Source organism: Centrocercus urophasianus, unplaced genomic scaffold, assembly GCF_019232065.1.
Source record: "Centrocercus urophasianus isolate 14NV4802_14NV808 unplaced genomic scaffold, USGS_Curo_1.0 seq_46, whole genome shotgun sequence".
NCBI lineage: Eukaryota > Metazoa > Chordata > Aves > Galliformes > Phasianidae > Centrocercus > Centrocercus urophasianus.
Genome location: NW_024885044.1, coordinates 312674 through 330297, shown reverse-complemented (window position 1 = coordinate 330297; position 17624 = coordinate 312674). Strand labels below are relative to the sequence as shown.

At 40.3% G+C, this 17624-nt stretch overlaps 1 protein-coding gene and 1 long non-coding RNA gene across 4 annotated transcripts in view; one reads left to right on the top strand and one right to left on the bottom strand.

Moving 5' to 3' along the window:
- The window catches only part of PTPN1 (protein tyrosine phosphatase non-receptor type 1), a 39131-nt gene extending 33580 nt beyond the window's left edge, over positions 1-5551 (bottom strand). Inside the window, exon 1 of one of the 3 annotated variants that reach the window (XM_042834326.1) lies at positions 5396-5551. In XM_042834326.1, coding sequence (XP_042690260.1) covers positions 5396-5551 — 156 coding nt within the window. Of the gene's footprint in view, positions 1-2040; positions 2171-5395 lie in introns of those variants that run through there. The other 2 variants (XM_042834327.1, XM_042834328.1) reach the window with 2 other exon arrangements.
- A 194-nt stretch (positions 5552-5745) lies between these two features.
- Positions 5746-17624, top strand: part of LOC122168764 — a 112903-nt gene continuing 101024 nt past the window's right edge. Inside the window, exons 1-2 of the long non-coding RNA XR_006171361.1 lie at positions 5746-6371; positions 13029-13090. This is a non-coding gene — a long non-coding RNA (uncharacterized LOC122168764). The remainder of the gene's footprint in view (positions 6372-13028; positions 13091-17624) is intronic.

Genomic DNA, 17624 nt, shown 5'->3' with positions numbered 1-17624 from the left:
GCATACTTTGGGTTCTTTTCCTTCTGTGAAACAAAAGGGAAGAAAATAATTTTGTGCTTATAAGCTCTCTGACACTTTAAACAGTTCTCATTTTGCATGTGAGGAGACTAAAGAAAAAACTACTTTATTTGACCATAGGAAAACAAATTCAGTGGCATCCCTAGTGAGTGACACAACTTGCTAACATTCACTGACTACAAGCGATAGTGAGATCTCAAGCTAATACTGCTAGTATGGCTTTTTCTTCATTTGTTCATAGATTCTCTTTCCTACTCCATGTAATTTTAATTTAAAAATGTCCATTTCAGTTCCTACATGAATTCTGAACTTTAAGGAATCACTCAGTACCCTCTTAAGTTGATTAGGCTGAATTAACAGTCCAAATGGATTATTATGTCATGCTGGTAACTGATGTGAAACAGGAGAACTGGTAAGAAAGTAGCAGTGATCCTTCAGTGTGAAGCACAGCCTAGAAAGTCTCAGATAAAACACCTGCAGAACATCTGCATTCATTTGCAATGTAAGCCTTTCAAGATCTCATTTTAATGTGTAGTTGCCTGTATGATGAACTGTTAATATAAACTTGACAAGAATATTTTAAAAGTTATTTTAGTTTCAGAAATGCATAGTCTACCTTGAACACAATGTATTTGAGGCTCTGTTCGCAAGTGCAGTTTCTGTTTGAATTCGACATCATTTGGCATGTGGTTAACACTGTATTCTCTGTAACTGTCAGTTATGACAAGCAGAAAGGAAGAGGAACAAATAATGTGGAAGAACCCTCTGAAACCCTGAAATCCTTCTGAAGGCACTCAGTAGCAGGCATAGCACTTACTGCCCACAGGTATCATTTTCAGATTTTTGGCAAATTGTACCCTTTAGCAGTAAGCTACAATAGAGAAATATGGGCTCCATTTTTATTCTACTTAGAGCAATGCTATAAGAAAGGACACTTCAAATACTTATATTTTAGACTCTAGCTTCTGAAAAACAAGCAATATTAAGCTGCTCAGTAGCTCAGGTGAAGAGGACTTCCACCATCTCCTGTTTGCCATCAGCAGATATGATCAGTCTTACCTGGAAAGGTGACTACCACAACTAGCCAACGCAGCTGAATGCCCTGGAACACTCTCAATAGCACAAAGCATACTAGCACTTGTAAATGAAAGTGAACTTTGCTTTTTCGCAGAGAAGATAATGACTTCACAAGCCACAGGGGCTCAGTTACCTGCTCTGTCTCTCCTACAGTTCTATCAAAATTCAGCGGCCATACGGCACTGGAAAACATGGCATATATCCTTAGCTGTATTGCAGGCAAAGAGAGAATCCCTGCAACTAGCAATTCTAAGTTAGCTCTCCATAATGAGAGCCAATTAAACTACACCTTGAATGAATCAACTTGAATAGCACAAGTTAAGAAGTGGCAAGGCATGCATGCAGAGACCTGTATTTTCAAGGAACAAGAACTGGCAGAATCAGGCACAAAGATGCATTTGGAATAAGCTGTACTCATACTAAAGTTTATGTACTCCAAAGAAGTTTAAAGTTTGATAGCACCAGAGCAAAAGAGAAACACAAATACTTATACACTGCAGCAGGATAGTCTGAACTCTCACAGCAGCTTATAAACTGAAAACACTGGTAGAACTTCCTGTTCATTTACTTTAAAAATATAACACAACCACAGTATACAGTTTACAGAGTGAACCATTTTACAGCTTGTTACTTTCAACATTGAAATCTACCTCAAACACAGAGACAATAAAAAAGTTTTCCATGTCTTTGCTCTTTTGAGAGAGAAATATTCAGAACATCCTTGGTTGCTTCCTATATCTCTCCCATAGCCTGTGTGAAGTTTATTAACTTGTATATTTTGCAGTATTTTAGTTTAGCTTAGGAGATTTGGGAAAAAAGTAACAGTCATATTAATAATAGTTGAAAACAAACAAACAAACAAAAAAGCACCAAACTTCCTTTTTTGAAGAACTGAGAACAGCTATAATATTCCTCTTACAGGTATCAAACCGAACCGTACTTAACTGTAACCATACATCAGTTTTCCAGGGTATGCACAGCAGCAGATCTAGCACAGTGCCCAATATTCTCAGTTCTTTCAATTCTGAACATATCTGAAAATCCAGATGATCGCTTCTTTCTTATTTTACAATGTACTGTCTGTAAAAAGAAAAAAAAGTGCACGAATTCTGCATCCTTCACATGGAAAACTAATTTTGAGCAGTTGCCATACATACAGTTCAGTGAAAACCAGCAGTATCAAGTCTGCATGGGTTGCACTGTCTGCTTTGTGTGGGATTCATAGCTGAATACTAAATAATTCACAGATCTCCGTAATGTTATTAACACATCAGACTTAATATCATTAGCCAACATACTAACGTCAACCTACCTGGCTTATATAAACACAAGAAGCAATTTAACCTGTATTTGAGGTTTGCGTTTTTAAGATAGTATCTCATTCTACTAACGTGGGTAAGGAGTTAGAAATCAAAATTATTAAAGACTTCAACGTGTAGAATTACCATTAAAATCCGATACCAAATTCACTATGATCAAGTGAAGATTCAATGCCTCTCACCACCTTCTGAGTAAAGAATTTATTTCTAACATCTAACCTCTATCTCCCCTCTTTTCGCTTAAAACCATTCCCCCTCAGCCTATCACTATCTGCCCTGGTAAAAAGTCGTTCTCCCTCCTGTTTCTAAGCTTCCGTCAAGTATTGGAAGGCTGCAATAATGCTTTCCCAGAACTTCTTTTCTTAGCTTTGGGCTACTGCTTTTTGTTGTGACATCTCCAGAGTGAATGCTTTTCAATCCTACTGGTACTCCTAAAGGTATTTATGCAGTATGTACATCCTTCAACCCACCTTCAGGTATTTGTTTTCTAGACTGCACGCTTGAACCACAATATCACATTTAAAAGTTTGTATTAAGCTGCTGACCATTTTCCTATAAATTGCTGTTTTATGGAAGAGGACTTGAGTGAGAATGCTAACTATTCAAATTATTTCTTATGCTTAGGTTAGAAGGCAACCAATCAAATGAGACCCAAGTATATTTCTCCATAATAGAAACACAGATTAGTACCAGACCAACTCTTGTGAAGTACCAGATCTCTGAACAACCTTTCCAAAGTCTCATGTCTGCTAGTTCTGGTAGCCAGTAAATCTAATAAAAGAGATGGCACTGGATGTTTAAAAAAACCAACAACACTGACAACATCGTAAGTATTTACCGTTTCAACTAGCTACCACAGTGCCACCAACCATACGGTGCCTGAGACAGAATTGTCACAAATACCTTCAGAAATTCATTTTGAACTCTTTTTGTCTTTATCTTATCATTATTTACACTTAAAAAAATCTTACATTCTTTCAGAACTGTGTGATTATTGCAGCTGAACATAGCTTTCCCTTGTCCAAAAAAAGAAGCTTGGAAAATTTTACACCTTCAAAGTCATGTGGCACCCACACACGCCTCCTTGTAGCCATCCTTCCAGTTAGCTTCACCACTCTGTTGTGCTCCTAATGCCTCTTCTAAATGTCACCCGTATCTCTAGATCAACGATATAGCCAAGAAACAAGAGGAAGTGATTCTGCTAGTAAACTGCATTATGTTTCATTCAGAATATTGGTGAACACCTCTAGATTTTAGCAATCATGATCCTAACACCTAGATACTACAAGCACATGCTATGATTAACCCGTAGAAAGACTCTTCAGAAAGAAACGACTGCATCAGTAACAAACATTATTCCACTTAACTCCATTCTTCAAGCAAAGATTGGTATTTGTTGGAAAACTGCACTGCTCGTATCACTGCCAAGACATCAAAAGCACAGATTACAGCGAAATACACTGTTCTAGATGTACACAGTCTGCCACAACATCATTTAAAGCAGCTGATATTTAAAAGCAGGATGCAGTTAGAAACTGAGTTACGCGATGCAGAAGCACATACTTACTAACCTTAAAAAACAAGCAAGAAAACAAAAAACCCAGCTCTCATGCCTGCCAACATTTGGAAGCAAATCACTTCAGCTTGTTTCTTTTTTAACTGAATATCAAACCTCAATCAAACCTCACTCTGTGACACAGTCTGAGCAGGTTACTGCGTTACATCATTCAAAGAAAGCAGGAAAAAAATATCACTGAATGCTACACTGAAAACACGCCACAGTTCCTCATTCGTTATTAACCTTATGGCTCCTTACAGATATCACTTCAGTAATTAAATCGTACCCATAGGAGTGTACCACCTCCATTACAATGCTGCTACTCAAAATCATTTCCTGAGCGCTAAGCCTGCAACAGACCAAACTATCAAAAACAGTTTAGCAAAAACACAACATCATATATGCACATGACTTTCAACCAATACAGAGTTAGCAAGCACTGAGGCTCTGCAGGAAATGAAATCCTCTACCAAAAAAATTGACTTTTCTGAAAAGAATATTCAAAATTTCATGAAAAAAATGCTTATTTTCCCGTTGCCAAACAACTGGAGATGCCCATCCTGCAAGCTACTACTTTCACAACTCACATACGGTTGTTGTGAAGTTGAAGCTCATTTATTTCACTGTCATAAAATTCCATTTTTTATTTCCTTTTTCTAAAGCCTGTTGCCAGAGAAACGCGCAGCACAGGGATACAAAGCCTCACCTCTACATAACAAACGTGGAATCAGAATTTATCAGAATATGCAGTGCTGCAGCTTAAGCATTCCGACGGCTCTCACGGCTGCGCTGCCTGACGTGACTGCGCACACCCACCTCTCACACCTTCTTCTGAATAAGCGCACAAAGAACTCTTTCAAGGCAGAAGACCTCTTTACAGCTGTATCTGTTAATCTGTATTCACCTTGCCGGCATCCTTAGAATCATCCGTGTTTGCCAGACAGCTTAAAAACATCAGAAATGTGCTAAATGCAAAATAATAAAAAATAACACCAGATCACCGCGCAAGTGCTTCCAACGAGCCGCTCTTCGGATCTGTTCTATCACTACGGAGACCGACCGGTTATCTGCGCGCACCGCGACGGCATGATGACGGCCGCGGCCCCGAGCCTCGCTCCGCACGGCGAGGACGGGCAGCTTCACAAGGCCGCGAAGGGCGGCCGCGCCGAGGGACGAGGCCACGAAGAGAGGGGAGCGGAGCGGGGCCCCCTGAACGCCGGGAGAAAGGGGAAGGAGAGCACGGCAGCGGCGGGGAGGGAAAGGAGGAAGGGAAAGCCGCGAGGGGAGCGGGAGGCGGCGCCATCCGCGCGGGGCTCCGGGCCGGCGCAGGGAAGCGGAGCCGGACGGCGGCAGAGAGCGGCCGAAAGCAAAGCGCTCCTCCTCGGCGCCGGGGGCAGAGCGGGGCCGGGCGACCGCCCCTCACCTGGTAGATGGCGGCCCAGCTGGCGGCCTGGTCGAGCCGGTGGAACTCCTTCTCCATCTCCATGGCGGGAACGCCGCGCCCGGCCCGGACTCCCAGCACCCGCTGCTCCGGCGGCTCCGGCTGCAGCCGCCGCGGCCCCGGCTGCCCGCTCTGCATATCACCCCTCCCTTCTCTCCGCCGGAACTGCGCAGCCCGCCCCGGCTACGCGACGTCCGGGGCGGCCGCAGCAGCGGGGTTTGAGGGGCGCGCGGTCTGTGCCAGCGGGAGGCGGTGGGGGGCGGAGGCGGCGTTCCCGCCCGGCTGGGCAGCGCCCTCCGCCCCTGAGGGACAGCGCGTCCGCCGGAGGGGCGATCTGGGGCCGGGAGCCAAGTAGGGCGGTCCCCACAGCGCTGGGGAGCAGTAGGGGCTTTGGGTTCGTCTTCTCCTTTCTGAGCCCCGAGGGAACGCTGGAAGGAGGGCGGCACACGGGGCCGTGAGCAGAGCTCCGGGCCGAGCAGGGCTTTTGCTGAGCGCGCGGAGCCATGCCGCCCTCACAGGTGGGAGAGCGCAGCTCTGCTTGCTTTGACTGTGTGCAGGCTCTGCTCGTATCGCCCTGTACTCAGGAGATAAAGGAGTTTGGTGTTTTTTTGTTGTTTTTTTTTTCCCTTAAATCGGACAAAGTAGAGGAAAAACTTTTTTTTTTTTTGTCAGTTGTTCCACATCCCTTCATTTAAGGCAGTGTGTGGCATGAGAAGCTCAGGATGGAGTCTGTTCACCTGCCCTCCATTCTTGGATTCCTGCTTACCTTAGCCATTGCTATCTGTCCTATCCCAAGTGCTGTTCTGTTGCACCCTCTTAAAAATGTGACACCAAGAGAAGTTTCAGCCTTCACATCTTGTATTGAAGAGTCAGCGTGCTTCTTCCTCAGCCTCAGGATGAAGTTCCATACATAAGAACGCGGTTATCCCGTGCACAATGCTCCAGCACAGTTTCCAAAGTGAGTTCTCTTATCAGCCAACTTCTGTTTCTCAGATTACTGTTACTTGGGTTTTTGACTGTCTTTCTTCTAAGGGTTGGTGCAGGCTTGGCATTCTTGGTACTTGCAGATAGCCAAAATGAGATTGTGAGAGGGACCCCTTTTTTTTTTTTTTTTTTTTTTTTTTTTGAGTGAATTTGATTATAAATACCCTATTGCATGGATCTGAAGCAGTGTGAGAATGGCAGAGTTGTTAGCAGGTGAGATATGTCAATGTCATTCAAGACCGAAGCCTTCTGTAAGCTTGGTTGGGGCCCCTGCATGGCTGGCTGTTCCTGCTGGAGGAAGCTTTCCCTTCACTTTTCTTAATTTTCTCCCAGAGTCTCCAAAAAAGGCCACATTTCAGTGTTCAGCCCCTAAATGCCACCTTGTTTGAGACTTGCTCATTAGCTACAAAATGGGAAGTGAGGAGCAGCCAGAGATATGAGCTAAGGAGCCTGGAGTGGGAGTGCCTGCAGTAAAGAAAAGGTGCAAAGTGGCTTAATTGGATAAATGGTTTAACCTAGGTAATCAGATGCTGCATGTAGCATAGAAGCATTACTATGTGGTGCAAAAACGATTTTTTGCCTTACCTGCTGCTTTCTCTTTACCTGATTTTTGAAACTGGTCAGGCACAGTCAAGTGAGTGAAAAAGATTGGTTTCCCTGTTAGCAACAGCAGTGAATGAGGGATTGTATCTTCTCTTCTAATCTGGCTGCTGTGAGGCTGTACCTATATCTGGAGAACAGGTGGTCAATCTTTAACCTCTTGGACCTGGGGACAGAAAGAGAAATTCAACAGTTTTCCTGTTATCCCTTTTCACTGTGATTTCAGGGTTAAGAATTACAAACACGTATGGGAAGTCTTGCTGTATTTCAGTGATTCCATATTGAGAGATAAGTCTTTATAATGTCACCAGAGAGCTGCTCCTGGGGATGACCATTTTTCATGCAGGCGTAAACCTGCGCTAGGTAGGAGCAGGTCAATACTTGTGATGCTATAGCTGCATGCATCTGAATTATTACAATTATAAATATTTCACAAAGGAAGATGGAGTACAGACTTTTACACTTGTGTCACCTGAATGGATGGTAATAAAGAAAATCACTACGAGTTCTTCGGTCAGTAATTAATTAGCAACGTATTCTGCTAGATGTGTACTACTGTCACAGAAATAATTGCCTTGAATGACAAAAGCTCATTACCTGAGCAAATGGATATTTTGCTACTGAATAACACAAAATAAAAGGAACATTTTGCAGCAGTGATATATATTGTAAATCCAATTTCAAAAAGCACACCTAATTGGAGCAAATAGCATTGAATTCTTTTGTGTATTGTTACATGCAGTGACTTCCAGAGGAAAAAAAAAAAAAAGGGGGATACTGTAAACAATTGTATGTTAGTTTCTGTTAAACAAGCTTCAGATCTTGTAGTGCTTCATATTCACGTGTCTTTTGGAGATACAGCAATGTAATGGGTATATAGAGCCACTTTATGAAAACATCAAATGCGTTCCATATGTAGAAGAGTCTGGAATTCTTGTTGAGTAGGGGAAAGCACCCGCCTTTTTGTTTCTAAAAGTTGTAGGGATTTTTTAGTAATTTTTGTATGATCCCTGGTATACGCTTGGCTCTAACTACCCACAAAATAATGGGAAGCAACCTAGCTTTGAGTTTAAAGGTGAATGTTAACAGAATAATGAAACTAATTTATTATTTTTGATTCATTTGAAGCCCATAAAATGACTTACTTAGATTAATACTGTTCAAGTCTTTAATTTACGTTTCTGTTAATATTCAGAATTTTGGGATGATCTAGTTTAAATCAGCCAACGTCATAAATCTCAATTGAAATCTCTGCAAATATGATACGTGCTGTTTCTTTGCTGTTTGACTTCGAATGCAACTTTGTAGTCACACTGAGCAGTTCTAGCAGTTCTAGCAGGCGGCATCTCTGCTGTACAGTTGGGGAAGCTTGGTAGTAACATTCAGCACACTTAATGTTATTGACTGTATCTGTTTGTGCCATTACTCTATGTTAACATCCCCTTTTTTAGCAGAAATATAACATTTTGTTAAACAGAGCTCCTGATCTTCCAATATGTCCTTTTGGTGTTACATCTTAGGCATTCCTTGTTCTGATTTTGTTTGGTTTTGGTTAAGTGTTTGTGATTGTTAATATGGAAAGTTCATTTCTGCCTTGATTTTTCTCACTAATATTACAGCATCATGCAAGACTAACAATTCAAATATTAGTCCTGGGTTACACTGAAGAGCCTGTAGGTTCACAAACAAAATCCAGTGCAACTGGACATTGTCATGTGGTGTGAATAGTCTGTTTTGCTTCTGATTTTGTTCTGATGTTGGTATCGGTTTTGCTGTGATTAAATTATTCTTGATGTATGTAATTGTATGCAAGGTCAGGATCAAGATTCTGTCTCTGTGTTAATCTGAGCAGTGGGAACAGGAAACTTTAGTATTTTATTTCCTGTTCTCGGAGCATTAGGCATCTAAATCAAGGGTTCAGGAAAGTGTATAGCTCTGAATTCACTGATCTGAGTACCTGCTGGAGTGAGGTATGCAAACCAGATCCCTTTTTTTTGTAGAGAGAATTTACAGTCAACATGGGTTAAGGAGAAAATTCCTATAGTCCAGGTGTTAGCAACCAGAAAGGAAACTCCAATTCTGGTCCTGCTGGTTGTGAATGTTTGATCTGTGTAAAACAGCTTAATGTAGATAAGGAAGGCTGAGGTCCTATCGCCTGGTGTGGAGATTGTAAGTAACACACTGTTGAGATGTGAAAGATGTTTTTCCCCCCGGAAGGGAAGAGCTGGATGCAGATCTGCCACATCCCAGTACTGCAATAGATTTAAGCACTGAGATGTTTGTTGAAAGGCAATTCCCATCCAGTGCTTGTATTTTCAGAGCATGCAATGCTCAAGTATGCATTTAGGGCCAAATTTGTAGAGGAGTTCAAATGTGAAGAATCTATTTGTGATCCAGATACTTAGACTAACATGAAATGCTGATTTGTGTATTTCTATCAAAACTTAGGGGATTTTATGTATGCTAAGAGATAGAGAATATTATACTCAAAAGTTATAGGCAGGTTACTCGAGAGACCTTACAATCTAATGAAGAATCTGTTGGAGAGCACTGGTGGCCTCTTTTTGGTGAGAACGACTTTGAAAACATGTTCAAAGCAATGGCATCATTTCGTTGCTGAGCAAGCCCTCCTGTGGGTTCTAATTTAGGTGATCTGCTTGGCCTTGTCCCCTCATGAGAACTGATAATACCGTGGAGGCTGTGCTGAAGAGGAAATAAACAGAGGACCATAGGTGTACAAAGGTGCAGGAAAGCAAATTGCAGTTTGTCAGTGTACAACAGAACATCTCACGGGCAGGCTGGATGTGGCTCTGGGCAGTCTGATCTAGTGGCCGGCAACGCTGCCCGTGGCGGGGGGGTTGAAACTCGGTGATCTTTATGGTCCTTTTCAGCCCAGTCCGTTCTATGTTTCTATGATCCAAAACACAAATACCAATAATCCTTGCTCCAAGGTATTTCAGGGCTATGATTGTGGGAAATGGCATTAAACCCTGAATGCTACAGAATCACTGCATTTTCGCTGCAACAATGCATCTGCTGCAGAGCCATGCAAACCTAAGCCCTTGATGGAAGGAGTGCTGTGCAACAGCAAGACACTTGGGTTCAGTAGTCTATGGATATAGCCTGTTGTACAGGGAGAATCTGTATCTGCAGAGTGACAGAGAAAGGAGTTGGCATGGAATTGGTGTGGATTGCTGTATGCTGGGGTTGCCAAATCAGCTAGAGAGCAGCTGCAGCCACCAGAGGCTGGTTTCCGTTGGCTTGCTATGCAGCTGCGGCCCTGTAGGGAGCAAGGCCACAACGTGGGTGGTTTCACATGGTGGCAGGGGATCAGGGGCAAAAGAAGCTGCAGACTGGAAACTGAACATTAGTGGTAGTAGTGAAAAGGAGATGCAAATGGAAAAAATGTTTCTGATGGCAAACTGAAAATCTAAACATTTTACTAGCAGCACGGATTTCCTGATGTGTGGCTATTCTTATGCAGTTCACCAGGTGACAACTTTTCCATGTTAATAGTTTGGATGTCACCATCTGCTTGCTATGACTGTGTGCCATAGTGTACACCTTTGCTTCAGACCTGGGGAGGTCGTGGGTTTGTGTCTCATCTGCCGTGTGTTTGTGTAGACTTGTCACCATGGTCAGCCTAAACTTGAGTATCGAAGAGGTAACGTTAAGAGTGCCAGAACATCAGCATAGAGCTCTGTAGCCTCCAAAATTAACCCAACTCATTCTGTGGTTCTTACCAGTTCTCAAGCCATAAGTAGTTCTCAAGCCGTTAAGTAGTAACTTAACCTGGCCCTAAAATGGTTTCTAATAGAGAAGACTGAGCAATAAAAACGCATGTAGCGATAAGAAACATATGCATCATTAAGAGTAATCACTTGGTGTTGCTCTTCTTTGTTAATACTACATGAAGATAAGGAAATACGTAAGTTGTTTACTTAGTGTCTCCTTTAAGGAGGCATTACTGTAAACAGCTGAGTAGGAGCAGAGCTAGTTGTGTAGTGAAGAAACAAAATTTTTCCTCTTTGAAATGAAATAATTTCAGTAATGGTAATTGTATCAGTATCCTGTGTTACTCATCAATCAGAGGCAGTGCCTCCCTCCTAGGACAAGGCTGAAATTTAGAATCTGAATAGTTGTAGCTTCTATACTGTGGGAAGGAAGGGAAGATGGGTAAGGTGGAAAGGATAGGGCAAGATGTAGAGGAGACTGTAACGTGTCCTAACTGCTCAGTTTTCTGCTCTGAAAGAAGTACTAGAGCAGTTGCTGCCTTGTGTATGGCAGTGGTGGCCATGGTTTTTCATTTTATGAAAAAGTCATCATGGTGCCAGTGCTGTAGTCTCGTGCGTAGGCTGTCTCTAAATTTGGCCCTGCATGAAAGGGACTATCTTTGATGCACTCAATAAAATAATAAGGAAAGTTATGTTTTATTTTCCTTTGGTATAGGGTCTTAAGGCTGTTAGTCTATTTTTGAAAACATATTGTCAGTGGAGAATTATTAAGAATTGAGTCACTTAACTTTATATACTATTCCTTTCCATTCTCAATTGTGAATATGCTTTTCTCAGTGGCAACATATTTCTGTGCTTCTGCATGGGAAATCAGTTTGGCTGGTTCTGTAAGTTTTCTCAGTGAATTCTAAACTATCTCCTTCTCAAGATGAAATAGTACAAATGAAAAGAAAAAAAAAGTGCATCTCATTCCACTGTCTAGTAGTGATTGGGATAGAATGGGTTATAGGAAGGTATTGATTGGAAATTTTACTAGAAGGTCCAATTTATGGATTTATAATTTCATTTGAAGTCAGTGGGGAAAATACATGCTAACTAATGCTGAGTTCGATTCCACAGGCTCTATGCTTTTGGATGCCCATCACAGTAGAGTCAAAGCTCTTAAATATATTCCAGTAGAGAATATGGGCCCAAAATGGCCACTTAAATCAGAGGACTGTCCTCTGTGAATGTACGCAAGCACTTAAGAGATACTTAGTCCTCAAATTGCACTCTCCAATGCAGAGAGTTTCCTAACAGCCTGCATGGAACCTAAGATCTACCTTACAAAATGCTAAAAGTTGCAAAATCTGCTCAGCATTGCAGGAAGAAGGTGGAGGAGATTAAAAGCATTACTGGTGTAATTACCTCCTTGTAATAATGGAGGATTGAGTAACTGAAAATCTGATCTCAGGACAGAACCCTTTTTGCACTGTCAGAGTGGAAGGCAGTCCCTCACTGAAATCATTCTACCCTAGGAAACATTGCATCCTCATCCCAATATATTCTGATTCACAGTGTATAACCTTTTCAAGTATGTAAGTTTAGCTAGCTGCACTAGCATTAAGAAATGATCTGCCAAAGCTCTGTCTAGAAAGGAAAGGACCATCTACAAAGGACCATCTATACATGGAAGCTTCAGCTGTCAGTGATGCTGTGACAAAAGATGCATATGGAAAGTGTGCAGAATAAATGCACATGCGCTCTTTTTACTGTTTCTGATATTTTTTGGCCTTCATGGTTTTTCAGAATGTGTTTAAGGCTGACATGTGGCAGAAGCACATAGAGGTGGCTTCTAAAGGGCAATTTACCACTGGATGGCACTGTAGTCCATAGTGCTCATGGTAATCAGCGTTCTGAAAGAATGTTCTACTGGTAAGAATTTTCTGTCAAGCAGTAACTAACAGGGAAATAGTTACTGAAAATACTTTTTATGGCCAATTCTAATGAAATAAAGTTGCACTTGCAGAGTTAACTCTATTTTTGAAGCATTAGGTATTAGGAAGTCTGTTCAAGTCTTGCCACATTGCTTAGCTTTCTAAATATAAGTTTAAAAATGCAATTGATGCTGTTATGTGGTACTCAGGTACAGTGTGCTCTTTCCTAGAATGAAAAATGCTATGGCATGTTTTTTGATTATAGAGTATTTTATCCCAGGCTTTTACTTGCTGTTTTATAATTTATGCCATATTGATATTAATAAGAGAATAAAGCTTTCAGCAATCTTTCTTCAAACAATTCTTTCTTTTTCTTTACAGTAGAGATAGCAAATCTGAGTTTGGAGACACCTTTACTTCAGTATTTTAGAGCTGCAGAATGAGTGAGTATTTAAGTCTGGCCTTATTGCAGACCTCTCATTTTAAAAGCATAAATATTTTTCACCTCAAATAGAAGATGCAAGCATTCAAGGAAATGTCTGTAGTTCATCCAAAGCTGTGACTGCTGTTTGTACATATGCAAGGAAACATTAACTTAAGCCTGAGTTATTGATAGATGGCTATTTTAATGTTGAGACCCTTGTGTAACTGGTATCACTATTACTATAGCATGGCATTCAGTGCAAGCAAGCCAGTTGCAAATTTACCTAAGTTTGTTATGGTGTCTTGCAGTCTGTACTGAGCTAATTCCTGCCAGTATACTCAGTCTGAGGATAAGTGAATTATATAAATGAACCTCTGACTAGACTCGAGGCTGCATACAGAAAAGGAAAGTGTTTGGAAGCAATAGTGACCTAGCCTCACCTCCTGTGCCACCTGCTGCTGGTTTCTGTGGTTTACTACCCCTTCAATAGTTCCAGCCCAACGATTTGTGCAGCTGCACTCAGAAATGAATCTGGAAACTCATTTACTTAAATAAATAAAAAATAAAAAAATAAAAAATAATAATAATTAAAAAAAAAACCTGCCAGGTTTTCTTCTGGCTTAGTTTCAAGGCAGATCAGGCCTCCAGTGCAATGAACTGTGTGGCTACACAAACTATTTCTTCTATAACAACAGAGTTCATTAATGCTGGAGGAGGAAGATTATCAAAGACAAGCCACCGTTGCCACTAAATACGTCATCTTGAGACACAACTGAATCTATTATTTCAGTGTTTCATAGTAAATTATGATTTAAATTAAGGTCATATTTTAAATGATTCTGATTGGGCATAATTTTGTATGCCATCTCCTTATGGCTTATGGATATAGTTTGGGCTCTGATGAGTGTAGATAAACAATTCTGAGAACAGCTCAGAGTAGAGCTTTATGCTTTTTATCTGAGAGTAGAATTCTTGAGACCCAGTTTCAGATAAACTGCCAGTGAAGAAAAGTAATGATGTGAAAATAAGGTTATGTCCATTTTAACAAGTATTTTGTAACAAGGGGTTTGTTTTTATATTGCCCTCTAGAAAACAGTTGTTTCTGCAGGTATATCTTACTACTTTGGTAGTGTGCAATTTCTTTATTCTTCCTGGTCATCATTTTCATACTGAAGGAAGCCCTTCTAGCAGATTTAAATCCCTTTTTTGTAACTGGTAAAGTAGGTGGAAATTTAACCAACCAAGTTTATTCTGGTTTCTATGAAAAATACTGTCTGTGAAAACATAAAAGCACTCACAAAATGTCAACGTTCACTGCTATCTGCATGCAGATCAATACAAACGGGTCACAGTAACCTCTTAGAGAGCAGGTCTGCATGACAACTAGAACTAATATGTATCTAAGATTCTCAAAAAAAAACCAACAACAACCACCAACAAACACCACCACCAGCAACAATGAAAAGTCTTTATCTATGGAGTATCTGCTCCAAGCAAGGCAATTTATATGAGATGGATGATCTTGTTTCAAGATGACTTCTTTTAACTTTTCATTGTAAGAGAGGTTAACTTTCATTAATACAGACAAAATTTTAATGTAGTATGTATTCTGCATTGCTTGTTTCACTTTGTTTCCTTGTCAAATAACTGTCTTACTAGGACAAATGCTTTTGACCGTCAGAAATGTAGGATAAGTTCTCAATAGTATGTGTAATTACCACCACTGTGTGCAGTAAGCAGTGCACGTATCTACCTTGGGGCAGCACGTGCAGAATCTATTAAATAAGAAGCTGAAGAGGCATTTCTTCACTGTGTGGTGGTATGAATGACGCAGATGCTGAAGTGACACGGGAAGGTGGTGCAGCAAACACCTGCCAATACATTACTTGGCAGCTACAAATACTGAAACAGGTGTCGTGAAACTCGAAATGACCCTGGTATTATAGTTGCCTGTGAAAATCGGAAGATAGCTGTGTGTAATGCCTTGTGTGGTGTGCTCAGCCTGTATTCAGCTGAGAACTAAACGGTGGAACAATTAACAAAACCCCTAAAATGGGTCTGGTCTTAGATCAATAATATTGGTCAGGTTCAGTGTACCCCGTGATTTGAGTTCAGCAGCCATGTAGTCTAATCAGGAGCCAGAATAAGGCTGATTTGCAAGAAGTAGCTTTAATTTTAAAATCTTCAATGAAATGGCAAAGTCAAAAGAGAAATATAAATATTTGATATTTAAATTTCGCTCCTTTGGCATGGTAATTGAAAACTGAAACATGAAGAGGTCAAATACGAAGTAGATTGCAAAGACTTGGGTTTTCTGGATTTGTTTCCTGCTAAAGGCATTCAATTTGCTACCAATTTCAATTCTGTATGTGAGATTAGATTTAGCAAAACTTTCAATTGTGTAGAGCATACTCAGACTTAAGATTTGCCTACTGGGTCTGCATAATTAGTGAAAATTCTGAAAATTAAGTTGTCTGTTTAAAATGTTACACAGAATACATACCAGTTTTTTTCATCTGTCATGTTCTTCTGTTATATATTGTGATAGTGTACTGCTAAACATCATATCTAAATATAGTATTTAATAAATAAGAAGTTGGAAAGATTAATCCATTCTCCTCCACCCAAAGGATCAAGCAGTTAAAACTATAATCATATTCCTCTGGGTCGGACCTTTTGCTGATGAGCTCTAGCTCAGTAAAAACCTGAGGGACCAAAATCTGACATAAATATAAATCTGAATCATTGTAAACCATTTTTGAAAACTTTTATCATCCAACAAAACCCAAACTCCTAAGTGCTTGACAATGAATCTTTACCACGGCTGTTTGGAACATCTCTTTATAGTTTGGTAAAGGCATACAGTGTAATGTCACAGTTAGGATGTGGCCACGTCACCCAGAGCAGTGCCTCATAAATGGTTGTCTGTGTGCAGTGCTGCAGTTACTGACCATGAAGTCATTTTAGCCTGTGCCAAATGCATTTGGTTAAATTGCTATGAAGGTTAAAGGTAGCTCCTAGCACTGAATTTTGGAGGTTGAGTCTAGTCTCTTTTAGTTTTCTTTACTGCATTCTTGTAGATTGGAGTAGACCTTTAGCAAGAAATTAATGACAAAACCCCTTAAGGACTTAATAAAAAACAGTGCATAGTGGCAGTCCACATGCACTGCTCGATTAGTCAGGATTACTGAAATGAAGAGAGGAGGTGGGAATGATCATGAACATGCAGCTAGGTTTATTTTAGTTGCATTATTTGCAAACCTGACAACTGAGACAGGAACTCCACAGGAACACAGGTTATTGTCAGCGCTTTTGGAATTTGAAGGATATGTTAAATGATTACCAAAATTATGATAGCTTGGAAGTCTTAAAATTTCTGGTATGAATATGCAGACATCGTTTTTGCTATCTGCCATCTAGAAATCCCTGATAGTGTTGCAAAGCTACAAGTATCTGAATTATATTTTGTAGGGTTCGTGTATAGTACTGTATGTTTGTTGTATCAATTTCAATTCTGTCTCCAAAGCTTTATGCACAGAAAGGGAGGTAGCTGGGAAAAGTGATGTGGTAGTGGGGATAGAGGTGCAGACTCCCACCTGTGTGGTGGGGATCTCATGGGCTGCTTCCAAGACTACATAAAGCAGTTGTCACTGAGGCCCATTCAGTGCTGAGTCATAATCAAGAAATCCTATGGCGTTGGGTCTTATTAATGTTACTTACTAGAAGACTTCTGTGTCTTAGGCTGCTGTATAACACTTGCTTATCTGTCTTATACATCCCATACTAACACAGTAATGTTGTGATTTAGAAGAACGTTGGTTTCCAGCTGACAGGGTACAGAAAAGATGTCCTTTTTTTCCTCAATGGGATTTTATGCTTACATGTCTGATTTAACTCTGATAGTGTTACTTCTGATTTATTAAAAAATAACAGCAAGTAAAGAAAAGATCTATTTTCCCAAAGGAAAAGAATGAAAAGATGAAGAGGGAAGTAACACTTAATTAGGTCCACTGAATGTGTGCTTTGCTACGGAAATTTGGGCTCGTGTGGGTTGCGTTAAGCAAAAGATGTACTCACAGGAAGAGCCAAATGACACTGTGGGGTCACGTTAGCTGGCTACTTGTTGAACAAAACAGAAAATGAAAACTTCTTTGTCATACGAGCATTTGCTTGACATAGCATCCACCTCAAGGTGCATAAGAAACTGGTTTACTGACAAGTTGAAAATTAGGAGATATAGTGAAGAAATTTTAAAACTACGTTTTAATGAATTTATAGAAATGTATTAGTGCTGCTTAAATCTCTTACAGATTTTGCTGAGAGTTTTGTTTTCTCTCTCTATATATATGTACGCACACATATAAGGAGAACATATATCTATACACTCTACAACATGTATGTTATTCATTAAATAAACTTGCAAATGTATTTTTTTTCAGCAGTAAAAAACTGAGAAATAACAAGGACATGTGAAATAGATGCCAAAAGAGTTTCTCAATATGATTATTTCCAAAATACAAATATTCAGAATAAACTCTTTGTTAACAAATTTG